Source organism: Eucyclogobius newberryi, unplaced genomic scaffold (genome assembly GCF_026437365.1).
Source record: "Eucyclogobius newberryi isolate DKJ021-1_F unplaced genomic scaffold, fEucNew1.0.hap1 SCAF_7, whole genome shotgun sequence".
NCBI classification, from domain to species: Eukaryota; Metazoa; Chordata; class Actinopteri; order Gobiiformes; family Gobiidae; genus Eucyclogobius; species Eucyclogobius newberryi.
Window position 1 is genome coordinate 18690528 of NW_027316389.1, and position 19475 is coordinate 18710002.

General features: G+C 42.1%; 1 protein-coding gene across 1 annotated transcript in view; it reads left to right on the forward strand.

Annotated features, from left to right (window-relative positions):
* Positions 1–19475, forward strand: part of ppm1h (protein phosphatase, Mg2+/Mn2+ dependent, 1H) — an 83396-nt gene that overhangs the window by 49990 nt on the left and 13931 nt on the right. The window contains exons 4-7 of the mRNA XM_072435519.1: positions 623–735; positions 1159–1243; positions 1984–2102; positions 17305–17368. Coding sequence (XP_072291620.1) covers positions 623–735; positions 1159–1243; positions 1984–2102; positions 17305–17368 — 381 coding nt within the window. The remainder of the gene's footprint in view (positions 1–622; positions 736–1158; positions 1244–1983; positions 2103–17304; positions 17369–19475) is intronic.

The window sequence follows — 19475 nt, forward strand, 5'->3', positions numbered from 1 at the left end:
AAACAATTTAAAATACTTTTATCTGTTATTTGATATGAAGAGCACAAATACTGAATCATATAAACCAGAGATCATGATCTTTAAAACTGTTTAATTTAATATAATAATGTTTCTTAGATACAAAATAAATACTGTTCACAGCATTTGACACAAGGAGATCTTGTGGAATATATAAAATCACAGCCTACAAAATAAACTACTAACATATATACATTGCCCCAAAAATTAGACCGGGCATTTCCGAGGACACGTGAACGCAACACGAACGCAGCGGCCAATCAGATGCCCGCTTTCATCGATATTACATCACGGAGACCGCTCGGCCAATGAGAAGCGTGTCTGTCAAAACGAAACTTAAGCGATGAAAATGCCCCAAATATGGCCAAATTACTAGTTAAATCTTGATTTTTTTCGAGGAGGGGCACGGCGGGCCCCCTCCTATTTCAAACCGCGGGCCCGCCAGAGATTCAACTGCTTGCGGGCCCCGGGCCCCCGACTATTTCGCAGCCTAAATATTATAACGTGGGTTACATACATAGTCGGTTGTTTCTTCTTTATTTTATACTAGTATTTCAGTCTTGTGGCTGTATTTACAATGAGTTGCATTGGTCTGTTTTGGCAGGATTTCCAGATTGAAAGGGAGAAGTCCGTGTACAACATCTCCGGAGGCTGCACGGCTCTGGTGGTGGTGTATTTACTGGGGAACCTCTACGTGGGGAACGCCGGGGACAGCAGGTACACGTAATCACAATTATACTCCAATTACACTCCAATTACAACGACCAACCAATCAGGAAGATCGTCCCGGGCGACAAATGGTCCGCTTAAATGAATAAATGCGTAACATTCTAGAAGTTACACGACGTCTGTAGTTGATTCAATTCCAAGCAATCGTTCTTACATTTGAAAAAGCTCAACAATACATTATAAAATAAAAACATAGAGCTAAACCAGGTAGAGCTGAAAGATATGTATGAAAAATGTCTCATATTGCTTTGCTACTGTTTTGGATTAAATTACTTAGAATATCGAATATCGAGTATCAAATGTTGAATGTCTATTACAACAACATGTATAGAATACTGCAGAAATAGTAAGTATGTGATATTTCTACACATAATAATAATAATAATAATCTTGCCTCTTTTCTCTCCTCAGAGCGATCGTTATCCGCTCTGGAGAGGTCGTCCCTGTGTCGTCTGAGTTCACTCCAGAGTCGGAGAGGCAGAGGCTGCAGTTCCTGGTACAAAAACGTTAAAAATATATATTTGTCCCTTTCCTCCTGAGGCCTACACTTGTCTCATATTGTCCCTGTCCTCCTAAGGCCTACACTTGTCTCATATTGTCCCTGTCTTCCTAAGGCCTACACTTGTCTCATGTTGTCCCTGTCTTCCTAAGGTCTACACTTGTCTCATGTTGTCCCTATCTTCCTAAGGCCTACACTTGTCTCATGTTGTCCTTGTCTTCCTAAGGCCTACACTTGTCTCATGTTGTCCCTGTCCTCCTAAGGCCTACACTTGTCTCATGTTGTCCTTGTCTTCCTAAGGCCTACACTTGTCTCATGTTGTCCCTGTCCTCCTAAGGCCTACACTTGTCTCATGTTGTTCCTGTCCTCCTAAGGCCTACACTTGTCTCATGTTGTCCTTGTCTTCCTAAGGCCTACACTTGTCTCATGTTGTCCCTGTCCTCCTAAGGCCTACACTTGTCTCATGTTGTTCCTGTCCTCCTAAGGCCTACACTTGTCTCATGTTGTTCCTGTCCTCCTAAGGCCTACACTTGTCTCATGTTGTCCCTGTCCTCCTAAGGCCTACACTTGTCTCATGTTGTTCCTGTCCTCCTAAGGCCTACACTTGTTTCATGTTGTCCCTGTCCTCCTAAGGCCTACACTTGTCTCATGTTGTCCCTGTCCTCCTAAGGCCTACACTTGTCTCATGTTGTCCCTGTCCTCCTAAGGCCTAAACTTGTCTCATGTTGTCCCTGTAGGCCTACATGCAGCCGCAGTTGTTGGGGAATGAGTTCACACATCTGGAGTTTCCGCGGCGGGTACAGAGGAGGGAAGTGGGCAAGAAGATGCTCTACAGAGACTTCACTATGTCTGGCTGGTGAGTGGCTTTATTTATGTCTCATATTTTACAAAACTTACAACATGCAGCTGAAACACTATCGTCTGTTCAGCTCAGACAGATGTTATTAAGGAGGAACACAACAATAAAACCAAATTGGATGAGTTCATAGACGCCTAATACTAATAACAAATAGCATGCAAACAGCTGGGGCACATGACTTTATTCTTCTTTGTTTAAAATATATTTAATTTCCACCATAGAATATATTGTAAGGACAGCACTCGCTTTTCTGGTGGGCCCATCACCTTTGTATTATTTTTTTAACTATAACATACATCACATGTGTCAAATACAAGGCCCGCGGGCCAAATCCGGCCCGCCAGACGTTTTAATCCAATCGATTCATAGAACCGTAGTTTTACCCAGTTTTTATCGCTATAACTATGCGTTCCACAATACCGCCGGTGGCCGCCCCTCCCCCACGGGGCTCTGCTGCACTGCTGTGTGAGCTGCCGAGGGAGAAGTGCACTTTAAGCACTTTTGAGCTGAAGTTTAGTGGTGTGTCAGTTCAGGTGTACAGATAACTACAGGTAACTACACAGACGTGGAAATGTAAGTTAATACATTTAAAAGGTTTTTTAGATCTTGAGAAGTTTATTTTGTTATAAAGTCAAATGTTTATCTCTGTGTAGAACTGTAGATCAACTCTGAAGTTGTAATGCACATAAACTGAAGCACAGTATTGGTGAATTTACACTTGTTTTTCTAAATACATTTCAGTTTATGAGAACAAACGTTTTGTATTTTTTTTTAATCAATCCAGTAATTGCTTCAAAACAGCATAGGCTATATAAAGCTATTTATTTCTTATATTTTTAATAGTTTTATTGTTTTACGTTATGTTCGGCCCGCACCCAGCCTGAGAGTTGAAATTCGGCCCACGGCCAAAATGAATTTGACACCCCTGACATACATAGATAATTATTTTTGATTTTATTAATTGTAAACCACTTTATTGATCTAAAGTGGTTTAATATACACTGTTAAAAAAACAACGTGAAATTTGAACAGAACTCACAATGATTAGGTCATTTAACTTTTTAACTTGCTAAAAGAGTCAATGCATGCAACACCATTCAATACAACTACGATATATTTAAAGGTGAATAAACTCAAAAAAGCTTCGGAGCCAGTTGTCTTACTTAAGTTAAGTCTATTTTTTTTCACAGTGTAGCTTCCTAAACTTCCTGTTTCAAACTGAACTGATGAGCTCTTCATTGTAGTATTTCATCGTTCAACAAGAACTTGATTTTGTTGTTAGTTTTTCATTATTGAAATTGGTTATGTGACATGTTTTAGCCCTTTTTTGAACGATTCAGGGTTGAAAAATGTTGCATTATCTCAAGTAAGCAGTGGGTGTAGATACGGGGTAGGTGAAAACTGAAATTTTCGGAGCACGCAAGCCTCAAACTCCGAATAATAATAATTACTCATGCATAAATTGATCAAAATACAACTTTGGCTAAAATGAGATTAGTTAAACGCTCATTTACTACTACTACTACTACTACTACTACTACTACTACTACTACTACTGCGTTTCCTACCTCACTCACAGCTCTGTCAGCGCAGGTGCAGCGGTGGCAGCTCTGCCCTCTGTAGGCCGGACGCGGCGCTGCGTCTGGTGGCGTCAGCGGGTGCAGTGGATGTAGGTCATGTGTGCTCCTTTATTGGGCGCTCTGCAGCTGCCCCGCTCACTGTCTCCCCGCACAAACAGGCTGTGATGTATATTTAAACAGATTCTGCCATAACCCACTTTAGTTCACGCGCCCTGGACCAAGTCTGCAGGTCTCGCGTTCAGATTAGCGTCCCGTCCGTTAGCCCGTGTGCAAAAGTCTTGTAGGTTTTCAGTTGTATCATGTCGGGCGGATTGATTTATATTTTAGGACCTGCTGACTGTCACTTAAAATGCTGTTGTGAACTGGACCAATTACTATTATTAACTTGTTATCGATCAATGGACAAAATGTAGAATCCAAAGATCTATATGTATCTATATCTGCAAGTTTATTTAACCCCATATTACTTAAACCAGGGGTGTTTTCAACTATGGCCCGGGGCCCTCAGGCTTCCTGCTAAATTGGCCCAAACAACAAAAAAATGTACTTTTTACTGTAAAATTGAAAACACACATTTTGATGAGATTCAGACCTAATATTAATGTTCCAAGCCATATTGTGGAGGCTTATCAAAACTACATCAAATGCAAAATTTCCAATGATTCACTTCATTGTTATAATCTGTGGCCCTCGCTATATATGTTTTCAAATGCGGCCAACAGAAGCTGAATTAATATTACTGCTCATCACTACTACTGTTTTAAACTAGGACAAAATGAGAAAAAACTAAACTGGTGCATGGCTCTAAGTCTGTGGGAACAACAAACATATAAAAAGTCAATCAAATGTCTTTATGTATCTCAAAAGGACTATTCAGTTTGTGTTTTTATTGTCACAGAACAAAACACAAGGCCACATTCAATATATAGATTTAGAATGTTGAAGATAAACGGGGGACGTATCATGCGAAATTACACTTTTTCACCGTGTTATAACTGGAATCGTATTTTGTTTTATTCAAATTTGCTCCATCAATCTTATTTACAAGGTCATCTTTTCTGTTTGCTCACAAAAGACATTTAAATCTTCCCAAGAGGGTTATGTAACAGAAAGTAAAACAAATTCAAATTCTTTTCACGACAAACAAGTGGCACTAGAAACGCAGGTGTAGTTGTTTATAAAGAATTCTTTCAAATCACAGATATTACTTTAGTTTAGGAAGATGTGAAATACTAGAGCCAGCGTGCCATAAAGCGTGTTTGGCCCTTGCGTTCACTTTCAGGCCTGATTTGTTAACGAGATAGAAATGATTATGCCCAATTTGTGGTGCTTGATGAACAAAAATGTACACTTTTTTTGCCTGCTATATTTTCGGTGCGAAAAGTTACGAAATAGCGTTAGATTTAAGAAATGTGTGTCATGTGGTTGGCATTTTTGACACTAATGATTTCATTTAAATACATTTTTCAAACACAAAATAATAATACTTTCTGTATGTTACCATGTGGTCTGATATTAGTTTTAATAAAGCTCAAAATCAGTGTAAAACAGTTCGAGAAAGATCATTTTGTCCTGTTTATGTGATTTTTCTTGGTATCACTGAGTTTCTTGTTTTATTATCTGATGTAGTTGAGTGGTTGTCACTGTCAGTCGCCAAGATAACCCTGGTGCGTCATAGTTTGCGACGTTTGGAGGCATGGGACAGAACCACCTTTAGATGTGTTTATGTGTTTATTTACACCGGAGGCAGGCGCAAAAGAGAGTTTCCGTAGTATTTAATGTCCCCGTCTTTTTGCTGGTCCGGTTTGTTCCAGTTTCCTTTGGTACACGGTTGTATTTGAAAGCTGCACGGTGCCTCTCGTGTGCAGCGTGTGGGTGTACTCCGACATCCAGCTCGCTCAAAGGCACCAATGATCAAGGCCGAGCTCCGACAAAGGCACACGGGCCTAAAGCCTCTCTCTGTTTTTATATGTTCTCTTTACGATTCCAAGTCATTCAGTCCACAAGCAGCGCCGCACAAACAGGACGTGACCAAAGGAGGAACGCCGGGGCAACCAGAACATACAAAACGACTTCAACATATGTCATAACCATCTAAACCTACAATCTAAAACCTACTGTCTAAAACTACAGTCTAAAACTACAGTCTAAAACTACAGTCTAAAACCTACTGTCTAAAACTACAGTCTAAAACTACAGTCCAAAACCTACAGTCCAAAACTACTGTCTAAAACTACTGTCTAAAACCTACAGTCTAAAACTACAGTCTAAAACCTACAGTCTAAAACTACTGTCTAAAACTAGTCTAAAACTACTGTCTAAAACTACAGTCTAAAACTACAGTCTAAAACTACAGTCTAAACCTACAGTCTAAAACTACAGTCTAAAACTACAGTCTAAAACCTACAGTCTAAAACTACTGTCTAAAACCTACAGTCTAAAACTACAGTCTAAAACTACAGTCTAAACCTACAGTCTAAAACTAGTCTAAAACTACTGTCTAAAACTACAGTCTAAAACTACAGTCTAAACCTACAGTCTAAAACTACAGTCTAAAACTACAGTCTAAAACCTACAGTCTAAAACTACTGTCTAAAACCTACAGTCTAAAACTACGTCATAAGGCGCTGGTACAGCTGGCAGCCCGGTGTAAACGCTCTCTCTTCTTTCTCACACTTATTGTGCTTTATCTCCTATATTTTGTAAATATAATTAGTATATTTTAACTATTTTACTGTACGATAGGGACACGCGCTGGAATAGTTTTTTAATTCAACTGTTTTTGACTTTTTTCGGCTGGATTTGAGCGTTTTTCGTTGCGTTCGTTGTGTTGTTGTGACGTGAGCTAGCTCCGAGTGAGCCCACCAGCCCCCCCCCCCCCGCGCCCTCCGGCCGCGCTAAAGTACGGCGTGTCGTCGGTACACGTTGATATACACGTTTATATGAAAGAGGAACTTCACGAACGATCGGGACACGCACTGGAATCGCTTTAAATTAACTTGTTTTGACTTTATTCGGCTGGATTGAGTGTTTTCGTCGTGTCGTTGCGATGTGTCTTGGCTCTGAGTCCCCCGGCTCCGGCCCCGCCCCCCGCCCGGCGCCGTACCGCGTTTACACAAAGGAGGAACTCATGAAACTGCGGAGAACTGTCGTCTTACCCGGAGATCGTCACGTTATCCCGGCGGATATCCTAAGGAAAACGCAACGAAGCAGACGGGCTGGACGTAAACTCCGAGAGAAGAGAGGAGAAAACAGGAAGTCGGTTCCCGCCGTAGTCATGGGTAACGTGAGGTCCCTTCAAAATAAAATGACGGAAATAGCGAGCCTCATGCGGTCCCAGAGGATTTATAGGGACAGCAGCGTCTTGATTTTCACAGAGACCTGGTTAACAGCAGAAATGCCAGACTCTATTGTAGGTTTGGACAATTTTCATCTGCTGCGGGCGGACAGAACTAGAGAATCCGGGAAGAAAGGAGGTGGAGGTCTGGCGGTGTATGTGAACACGAGCTGGTCCAAACCCGAACACTGCACAGTGAGGGAGCAGCTATGTAACAAGGATATTGAACTATTGGCTATTGGCATGAGGCCATACTATCTGCCCCGGGAGTTCTCACATGTGATTTTAATCGCAGTCTATGTGACCCCGTCTGCCAATGCTGAAAATGCTTGTGAAGCACTGCTCTCCTGCACTTGTAGGCTGCAAACACAGCATCCACAGGCTCTCTTCCTCATCTCTGGTGACTTTAACCACGCTTCTCCCTCTTCTGTCCTACCAACATACACCCAGTATGTTACCTGCCCCACCAGAGAGAATAGAACATTGGACTTGTTTTTTGCCAACACCAAGGAGGCTTATTCCTCTTCCCCCCTCCCTCCCCTGGGCAGCTCGGACCACAACCTTGTACATCTGAGGCCTGTGTATGAACCCATCGTGCGCAGGCAGCCTGTGGTGTCCCGTGAGGTGAGGATGTGGTCTGCTGAGAGCGAGGAGGCTCTGAGGGACTGCTTCTGCACCACTGTCTGGACTGAGCTTTATGACCCACATGGGGAGGACATCAACACCATCACAGAGTGCATCACGGACTACATCAACTTCTGTTTTGAGAACATTGTTCCCTCCCGGACGGTGCGGTGTTTTCCAAACAACAAGCCATGGATTAACCGTGAACTGAAGGCTCTGCTGAAGGAGAAGAAGAGAGCCTTCAGGTCAGGGAACAAGGAGGAGCTGAGGACTGTGCAGAAGGAGCTGAGGAGGAAGATCAGGCAGGCTGAGGCCGGCTACAAGAGGAGGATGGAGGAGCAGCTGCAGCAAAAGAACATTCAGGGAGTGTGGAGGAGCCAGAAAACCATCTCGGGCTTCAAAATCCCCCCTGCCCAGACAGAGGGGGATCTACAGTGGGTGAATGATTTAAATGCTCACTTCTTGAGGTTTGATCGGTCACCCGCCCCTCCCCCTGCACAGCTGCATGCTCCCTCTTCCACAGCTGGACAATGCCCTGCATCTGTTCCTCTTCGCTTATCTGCCCCGGACCATCAGCTCCCCACTTCGCCTGGACTCACCCATCCCCCCAGCACACGGTCCCCCTGCCAACCACTGACTGTCACAGCAGCACAGGTGAGGAGTGAGCTGAAGAGGATTAAAGTGAGGAAGGCAGCAGGACCTGATGGCATCAGCCCCAGGCTCCTTAAGTCCTGCGCAGATGAACTGTGTGGAGTTATGGAGCATGTCTTCAACATGAGCCTGAAGCTGAGGGTGGTACCACAGGTCTGGAAGACCTCCTGTCTGGTACCTGTGCCTAAGACACCGCGCCCCAAAGACCTCAACAGCTTCAGGCCAGTGGCTCTCACGTCCCACCTGATGAAGACACTGGAGCGGCTAGTCCTGGACCACCTCCGCTCCACCGTGAGCTCAGCCATGGACCCGCTACAGTTTGCATATCGGTCTGGCATCGGAGTGGAGGACGCCGTCATCTCCCTGCTGCACCGCTCTCTCTCTCACCTGGAAAAGCCTGGCAGCTCTGTGAGGATCCTGTTCTTCGATCTCTCCAGTGCCTTCAACACCATCCAGCCGCTGCTCCTGAGGGACAAGCTGGAGACGGCTGGTGTGGAGTATGACCTGGCAGAGTGGATCCTGGACTACCTCACAGACCGACCCCAGTTTGTGAGAGCCCGGAACTGTGTGTCTGACACTCGGACCTGCAGTGTGGGGGCGCCCCAGGGCACTGTCCTCGCGCCCTTTCTCTTCACCCTTTACACTGCAGACTTCAGACATGACACGGACAGCTGTGTCCTGCAGAAGTTCTCTGACGACTCTGCCATCATCGGACTCATCACGGACGACGATGACGCGGAGTACAGGGGACTGGAGCAGGACTTTGTGGACTGGTGTCAGCGGAACCACCTCCTCATCAACGCGGGGAAGACCAAGGAGATGGTGGTGGATTTCCGCAGACGCCACCCCACTGCCCCCTCACCAGTGAACATCCAGGGACGGGACATTGAGAGAGTGGACTCATACAAGTACCTGGGTGTTCATCTGAACCACAAACTGGACTGGACTCATAACACAGACGCACTGTACAGGAAGAGCCAGAGTCGGCTCTACCTCCTGAGGAGACTCAGGTCTTTTGGAGTGACAGGGCCACTCCTGAAGACCTTCTACGACTCTGTGGTGGCATCAGCCCTCCTGTACGGTGTGGCCTGCTGGAGCAGCAGCATCACAGAGAGGGAGAGGAAGAGGCTGGACAGAGTCATCAAGAAGTCCAGCTCCGTCCTGGGCTGTGCTCTAGACTCGGTGCAGGAGGTGGGGGACAGGAGGGTCCTGGCTAGATTCACATCTATGCTGGACCATGAGTGTCACCCCCTGCAGGACACTCTCTCTGCTCTGGAGAGCAGCTTCAGTGAGAGACTGATCCACCCTCGATGTGCGAAGGAAAGGTTCCGTAGGTCTTTCCTTCCTGCTGCTGTCAGACTTTATAACAAAAACTGTTAGTACTGAACACTCGCAATACTGACCTAACCTAATACTGATGTGCAACTCTGTCATATGTGCAATTGCTGTTGGAATTCATGTGCAATTCATGTGAAATTCATGTGCAATTACTGTCGTGATCACATGCAATGGTATTTATGTATTTATTTATTTATTTGTCTATGGGAGTTTTTATTTATTTATAGGAGATCTTCTACTGAAAGTGTTTTTCAGACTTCCTATAAGTGATCTGTTCTTCTGTATCTATCTCTGTATCTACCTGCGTTGCACCAATGAAATTTCCCCATGTGGGACAATAAAGGAATATCTTATCTTATCTTACAGTCTAAAACCTACAGTCTAAAACTACAGTCTAAACCTACAGTCTAAAACCTACAGTCTAAAACTACTGTCTAAAACCTACAGTCTAAAACTACAGTCTAAAACCTACAGTCTAAAACTACAGTCCAAAACTACAGTCTAAACCTACAGTCTAAAACTACAGTCTAAAACCTACAGTCTAAAACTACTGTCTAAAACCTACAGTCTAAAACTACAGTCTAAAACCTACAGTCTAAAACTACAGTCCAAAACTACTGTCTAAAACCTACAGTCTAAAACTACAGTCTAAAACTACTGTCTAAAACTACAGTCCAAAACTACAGTCTAAAACTACAGTCCGAAACTACTGTCTAAAACTACAGTCCAAAACTACTGTCTAATCCTACAGTCTAAAACTACTGTCTAAAACCTACAGTCTAAAACTACAGTCTAAAACCTACAGTCTAAAACTACAGTCCAAAACTACTGTCTAAAACCTACAGTCTAAAACTACAGTCTAAAACTACAGTCTAAAACTACTGTCTAAAACTACAGTCCAAAACTACAGTCTAAAACTACAGTCCGAAACTACTGTCTAAAACTACAGTCCAAAACTACTGTCTAAACCTACAGTCTAAAACTACTGTCTAAAACCTACAGTCTAAAACTACAGTCTAAAAACTACAGTCTAAAACTACAGTCTAAAACGTAAATTGACGACAGCTTAAAATGCATAGACGAATTCCCCAATAAAGGTTCATACTTGTATTAATATTTATATTATCCTGGTTATTTTCTACAGTTTGACTTTAAACGTATTCATCGCCATGGAGACGACAGCTCACTGTAAGAATGCACATTTTTTCTTTCAGCAACGAGAAATAAATACATGATTGATAAGTTTAACATCATCCTCTAGAACACGCAATAACATCTCCATGGAGACGAGCGTGTGGTGAACCTTGCACCAGAAAAACAATTTTGAATAAAAGGGATTAAACTGTTTTTTAATCTAGATTTAAGTGAGTTTTGCTGTAGTATTTCCTATTAAATTTCAATTGTCTTTTTCTTATTTTGCTTGTTCTATTTTAAGAAGGCAAAAATGATAAATACTCTACTGCATCACAGCGTTATTATTATCGTTCAATTACACCGAGAACGTCGTGCCTTCAGGCTGTACAGTTAACGTGTTTAGTTTGTCATGGCATTCGTTTGCATAAAATAATCATCAAACATTGTCGAACATTTGTGGATTTTCTCGAGACACAGTGAACGACTCATGATCTAAAAGAACAAGAGCGTACGAGCAAAAGCCATGACGGTCTGAGGCGTTCTGTTTGCACATTATGCACTCGTCTCCATGTCATTTGGCTCTGGTCCTTGATGAGCATCTCTTAACAGCTTTTTCATAAGTTATCTGTTGTTTTAAATTATTATACTTCTGTGCCTAATCTGTTTCTGTGCCTAATCTATGTTGCAAGACTGGAATTTCCCCATTGTGGGACAAATAAAGGTTATCTTATTTTATCCATGCTTACGAAAGGATCCTCCCACTTACTCACCATGTTTTTACACTTTTTACTCATCATTTGTGAAATTCTTTCAAAATCAGTCAAATAGCGCAACTATCACACGTAAAGATAAGTAAATAAGATTCATAACGTGCCTCAGTTACGGATTACACTAATACACATCTTTTTCATTGATTTGATATTTATTTCGAGCAAAGTAGAGCGTCATACCAGCAATAATCTTGTACATTGCAGTTATTCTTCCAGCTGCGATCACGTAAACCAGTCAAAGAATTGTACTTGTCTTCATTTCATTTGAATGGTCACACTGTGGTTATTTAGCATATTCTGTTATTTAACAGAAAATATGTTTATAGACGCGCTTGCTAACCGTTTTGACCGCTAATAATGCTCTGAAATGCATGTAATTCTTGCGTCGGTTTAGCAGTTCACGTTTCACTCCTCTTTCAAACGTCGATGCTGCTGCGTGTGTTTAAAACGTCCGCGGTGAACAGAATCCTGACTTGAAAACACAAAATGCACTCAAAATATTTGAGAATCCAAGTCATACTTTAACCACCACGACTATAAAACAACATTTTAAGCAAAGGAAAGACCTAAACTCGAGCTTGCGCCACAACTTCAGAACCCTTTCAGAGCAAAACTGAACCATAAATTCAGTCTTAATGGTGTTTTTTTGAAGAATGATCTCAAGTATGTTAGGAAATATTTGGTGGAATATCCTCGGTTGACTGCAGTACTCGTCTCTCTATTGGTCTGTTGCCCGGTTTGATAGAGTCGTCCACAGAGCTGGATGTGGAGCGCCTTAGATCCAGCTCCCCGGGTCGAGCGGAGGCAGAGATCAGAGGGAGCAACATGAAAGCGCAGTGTGAGAGCGGAGAGGTGGTGAGGCGAAAGGCTGCTAAAAGACACAAATTAAACACTTCATCGCAGAGACGGCTTTATATACCGCGTCTTTATATGCGCAAAGGTCTTACCTGTCAGAGATGCTGGAGTGCACCATTTCCAAAGCCCGAACGCAGGACGTGCGTGTTTAAATCCACCCGACTTGTTCTTGACTCTCACAAACCTGTTGGTGCAGGCCGAAATGTGAAGCAGGAAAGTGATCAACCCTCCTCACAAAGCGACACATGACTCTTTTTTACTATTTTTACGTATTTTCCGGACTATAAGTGGCACTGGAGTATAAGTCGCACAAGCCAAAAAATGCATAATAGAGATGTAAAAAACATATATAAGTTCCACTGGAGTATGAAATGCGGTTGCAAGTGTGAAAATAACAAATAATATCACATATAAGTCGCTCCGGAGTATAAGTATATAGTATAAATATAAGTATAAGTCGCACCCCGGCCAAAACTATGAAATGCGACTTATAGTCCAGAAAATACAGTAAATAGTAGATTAAGACTGCGTGAAATGGCACACAATACATGGTAAATCGACTCCTTTATGAGAAATAAAAGGCAATGCAGTTTTAGCTATGATTCTGACACGTGAGATACACAAATACAATACAAATGCACCACAGACATCTCCTGCTCTTATTTGTTTATTTGTATTGCTCCTCAGAGGGCAATAGTCAGGTATCTTAAACTACTCTGCCACACCGCGATCTTGTTTGTGTGTACTTCAAAATGATCTAAATTCAAATTGCATTGGCATTATCGTACACGAGCAGAGTGAATATTGAGCTTCAGAGCCCTTCTCGGCACAGAGGAGCCCCCCCGCTGCTGCTGCCCCCCCACCTGCTGCGGCGCGCTACGACCTGCGCCGCACAACGCACACTAATCCCACTCAGAGCGCATCGGCCGAGGGGACGGCTCCAGAATGTTAAGAGCAGGGCTAAAGTGGGCCGCAAAAAACATATATACGAGAGGTGTCGAGAGATGAATCGGTTAGCTTAATTGTTTTAAAATTAGCCGACAATCACAGGATGCGAGCAAATGTGTCCGTCTCTGCAAGGAACATCTACAAAACACCTTATTTGGAGCTCTATTTACTGCAAAAATGTGTCAAGAAGAGAAATTATACCTGCTAAATGTAAACCTTTTATCTCATTTAATCATTTTGAACCAAAGTGTAATCTACATGACGAGTAGTAGATTATTATGACAGATTTAAGAGTCGACATTATTGTTACATATCGTTTGAATTGTATATTTTAAGAAATAATTAAAAAAAATGATTTGACCAGTTAAAACGTTGACTCGTTGAATGACTAGAAAAATCATTGTTCTAAATGAATACTAAAGTTAAAAAAAATAATCCTGGCCTGGGCCTAAATGTGTAAGGACTAAATAATACTAATAATTGGAGTTGGACGTGTTTGAAATGTGTAAACAAGAACGAAAATGTGACTAAAAAACCAGGTCTAAATCTAAATTAAATTAGGACTTAACCATAACCAAGCTGTGCACCAAAAATATTTAAACAAGAACAGACCATTATCAGAACTAAACTAGGACTGACTCACAAACAGAACCTACGGGAAATAACTAAAATCACAGAAACAAACTCATCATCTGGAAACTATTTAAGATCAAGACGTTTTGATTTCCAGCTATCTTTTTAAAAGAATAATATTTTAGTAATAATGTACATACAAAATAAAATGTACATACAATGACGGCATAAAAAGCTGAATGTCATTTTTTCTATTTGTCTAATATAGGGGTGTCCCAACTTTTTTTCACTGAGGGCCGCAATTTGAAACTTCTGAAAATCCTTCGAAATTTTGCATTTTACATAGTTTTAATGCCTCCACACCTTTATTAAGACTTGGAACATTAATATTAGTTTGGTATAACATCAACATTTTCCCAATTTTCCAGTAAAAAGTACTCCATTTTGTTGTTTGGACCAACTTAGCAGGAAGCCTTAGGGCCAACAATAATTGGTCTGAGGGCCGCATTTGGCCTCCGGGCCGTGGTTTGGACATGCCTGGTCTAATGTCAGTCCAGTCCTTGATCGTTAGTGTGGTTTGAAATGTCGTCCATTTCTTTGTGACGGCCTTTTTTTTCCTGCCGCCACAAGTACGTTCCAAAGGTATCCATGCACTGTGTCCATGGCAGGAGTTTTGAGGCCCAAGTACAATCGTTCTAAAATCGAGAGCGATGTCAAAAACAGTCTGCAGTGCCGTGTTCATTTCAGTCCAATATTCTTGAGCAACAGGACGATGAGGGATTACACCGATTCACAGCTGAAATACAATGTTTTAAAAGCGAAACCGTGTCGTGATCATAATTTGCAGCGCAGTGAGTCACATGTACAATACTCCATGTTGTGTGTGGGCTTATATATATATATACGTATACAGTAAGTGTGTGAGAGATGGAGCAGGCTTTAACAGGATTAACTCACCTCTCTCTCTTATCGCCTCTGAACACGCGGCCCCCAGAGACACTGCCCCCTGCAGCCCGCTTCAGGGACCCGCGCAGTAATGACAGCGTGACTTCCTCTCCATGAAGTTGTCAAGTTCGGAAAGTTAATGCAGATCAAGTAGAATGATGTCTTGTCATTAAAACAACGCCATTTACCGTAAAACAATTTGATTTTGTTCAGCTCGTCTGAAGGTGCGGTGGGTTTATGCACGCTGAGTTCACGCTTCACTCTGATTGGTTCATCCGGCCTGTCATTCACTTGGAGAAGCGTTTGGACTCAAAAACACTTTCTAGAGCGATTTGGAATGATTTTAGGTTTCCAACAAAGGTGATACTGACCAGGGGTGAAAAGTAATAGTTGTGTATCCTAAAAATGACAAAATACAATATTTATAAATACCGTATTTTCCTAAAATAGAAAAAGAGTATAAATCGCACCAGCCAAAAAAAGCATAATAGAGAAGAAAAATATATATATAAGTTGCACTGAATGCAATGCACTGAGTATGAAATGCGGTTGCAAGTGTGAAAATAACAAATAATATCACATATAAGTCACTCTGGGGTATAAGTACATAAGTATAAATGTAAGTTTAAGTCGCACCCCGGGCAAAACTATGAAAGAAAAAAAAAACGTATAGTCCGGAAAATACGGTAATTGAATTATAGTTTTTAAAATGACTGATGGAGAGGATTGTGACGACTTCTCCCACTGTGTTTGAACTCTTATTAATCTGATAAAAAAAGATGAAAAACCTGAAAATAGCTGAGGTCATTTGGGATGCATTTTACATTTTGGTTATTTTGATTTATTAGACAAAGACAGGAATGGGAGGGAGAAAGCGGGACAACATTCACCACTTTATTTTTTCAGTGGAAACATTTTTACTTTAAAGAATTTGAGCTCAAGCCTCAGTTTTGAGCAGATTAAAATATAGGTTACGTAATATTTACATACATAGTTACATAACATTTACTTAAAATGAGGAAAATCACTACATTTAACGTTTTAACAGTCATATATGTTTACTTTTTACTCTTAAATTACTTTTTTCAAACCAGTACTTCAACACTTCCTCCTTTTGCTTCAGAGGCTGCAGACGGTTTTCTTTGTTGCCGTGGCGGTGGCTGGTCGCTCGCTGCAGTGAAAGTGCTGAGGCGGCAGTACGGGGGGAGCATATGGCGTCTGCGAGCGGAGTTAAAAAAACGAGAGGGAAAAAAAAAAGACAGCCCAGCTTCTGCTAATCTGCCCCGCGGAGTCTTTTCGATAAGACGCTCAAAGCAACACAAGAGCTGCGAGAAAATACTGCACCTACAGGACTTCCAGGTTTTCTCTCTCTCGAAACGTCGCTGCGCCTCTAAATGCAGTGTGATTTGGGTGTGCTATAAACCAAAGAAGACCAGAGCATTTCATACAGAGAAATGTCCAAATGTACCGCGTAATCACATTAAAGGACACATATTTTACGCAAAGTATTTTTTTTTTTTTTAGCTTTTAATAGTGTTCTAACATCGTCAAAAACATACCCAGTTGTACTTTTTGCTTAAAGCTGCGGTAGTATTTTATGTCTCATCAACCCGAGAGCTGAACGCAGCGCTCTGATTGGCTGCGCTGGGGGCGGTCTGCGCGAGTTTGATTTGAAAAAAGTTGTTCTAAAACCGAGCCTGACGACGAAGGCTCGTGGGTATTAACGACGTGCCAAAGGATTTGTGAAGCGAGGAACTAGTTAGACACATATCCGGTTTTGCTGTGTGAGTATCAGATGCCCCGGCTTTATGTCATGCTTGTTTCATTCATTCGGTTTGCAACGTCGTCTTTCTCTGAGCATTTCAATTTCCCCCCGGAAGTTTCTGAGCTTTCCTGCCTTCAAATCCCGCCCATTACATCATCACGTTGCATAAATTGCTTGTTTTTTGTTCTGTTTTTCATGGTAAATTCCCAGTGATGCCAGTAGATGGTGTGCTAACGCTAACTCCAGATGAAGGGAGCGCAACTGCTGGAAAACATTTTATAAAGATGCCAAAGTAAAGGTGCTCAAGAGCGTGTTTAAAGGCCAATACGAACAGTACAAATAATGCAGAATATGTAGACTTAATAGGTGGATTTTCTGATGGGGAGTCACCACTTCTCCATGGAGATTATATTGATTTGCCAAGAATGTCCGATTGAATAACAACAAATGTACCTATCTTACATTTATTACATTTCAGGTATTTTTATTGCTCAGAAACAATAAAAACAGAACGACCTCAGACTGCACTCATTGAATACAATGAAGATGTTTTAGTCCCGTTCTGAAGATTCACTCAAACAGAGCAGTTCCAGATTGGATTTCTCAGAGTTGTTGTTGTTGACCTGAAGACATTTTCCACAAACCAAACTCATTAAAGCCTTGTCTCTCCTCTGCACAGGGCGTATAAAACCATTAACGACGACGACCTGAAGTTTCCCCTGATCTACGGAGAAGGAAAGAAGGTGAGACTTACCTAACCTAACTAACCCTAACTAACTAACCCTAACCCACCCACAGACACTGCTACTGCTACTGCCACAGACACTGTCACTGCCACAGACACTGCCACAGACACTGCTACTGCTACTGCCACAGACACTGTCACTGCCACAGACACTGCCACAGACACTACCACTGCCACAGACACTGCCACAGACACTCCTACAGACACTACCACTGCCACAGACACTGCCACAGACACTGTCACTGCCACAGACACTGCTACTGCTACTGCCACAGACACTGTCACTGCCACAGACACTGCCACAGACATTGCTACTGCTACTGCCACAGACACTGTCACTGCCACAGACACTGCCACAGACACTGCCACAGACACTGCCACAGACACTACCACAGACACTACCACTGCCACAGACACTCCCACAGACACTCCCACAGACACTACCACTGCCACAGACACTGCCACAGACACTACCACTGCCACAGACACTACCACTGCCACAGACACTGTCACTGCCACAGACACAGACACTACCACAGACACTACCACTGCCACAGACACTCCCACAGACACTCCCACAGACACTCCCACAGACACTACCACTGCCACAGACACTGCCACAGACACTACCACTGCCACAGACACTGCCACAGACACTACCACTGCCACAGACACTGTCACTGCCACAGACACAGACACTGCCACAGACACTACCACAGACATTACCACTGCCACAGACACTGCCACAGACATTACCACTGCCACAGATACTGCCACAGACACTACCACTGCCACAGACCCTGCCACAGACCCTGCCACTGACACTGCCACAGACACTGCCACAGACACTGCCACAGACACTGCCACAGACACTGCCACAGACACTGCCACAGACACTACCACTGCAGTTAGTCCACACTACAGCTTACACAAGTATTACTGGGATATGCATATATTCACCCATATAAAGGCCTGTTCCTGGTTCAGTTTAGTCCTGGTTCAGTTTAGTCCTGGTTTAGTTTAGTCCTGGTTCAGTTTAGTCCTGGTTTAGTTTAGTCCTGGTTCAGTTTAGTCCTGGTTTAGTTTAGTCTTGGTTCAGTTTAGTCCTGGTTTAGTTTAGTCCTGGTTCAGTTTAGTCCTGGTTTAGTTTAGTCCTGGTTTAGTTTAGTCCTTGTTTAGGACTGTGACCCTGGTTTAGGTTTGGTTCAGTGTTACGCGGATATAGTTAAAAAGATCAGGTTTAAAAAGCTGGTTTGTGATAGAGGTGAAACGAGGTGAAACAATGCCTTTTTAAATCACACAGGTTTTTAAGATGTACCTGCCTTTTATCCCTCTAATGCCCTTCACACGACGCTCTGTAAAGCCGCTCTTTGAAAAGGAAGCAGGGACTGAAGGATATAAGTATGAATGCATATTAAACGTTGTATTTTGTTGTATTAGAACAGCCTTTTCATAGTCGCAGGATGTCAAGATTATTTGGTAAACGATGAAAAGTGCAAATATTTCAATTCAATCTATTGTGCAAAGGTGAGTTTTTATTACTGTTTTTACCACGCTAACTTTATTTGATCATTGACAGTTCAGTGACAAAACTAAAACTATATAAAAGTTTGAACTTCTATATAGTTTATATTTTTCGTACCTTTTGTTTTGTTTTTGTAGTTCATTAAAATTTGAGCTGTAGAAGGTCAAATCATTAATATTTACCACTAATTAATCCTACTAACAAGTTTTTTAAATTCTATTTTTTTTTTAAGTTTTAACTGGATTCTTGCGGCATGAAGTAGTTACCGTACTATATTTATTGTCACATTTTCTGTTACAGTATATTATATAGAGCTTTTAATTAATTTAACTAAATAAAGTCTGTTAAAGAAGAATAAGAAATGTGCCACTAAAATATGCACATGGCTCATTGACACCGCGATCACAGCTTTTTGGGTGAACACTTTTGTCACACATTTAATAAGTGGAATACTACGTGATACAATTTTAACAAGATAAAATAATGATTAACCCTGTTTGCTCTATTTTTAGGGCATTTCATTACCCAACACTGGCTTTTTTCTGCTGTCATCAAAGCATTGCACGTTTGGAAGAGAAAC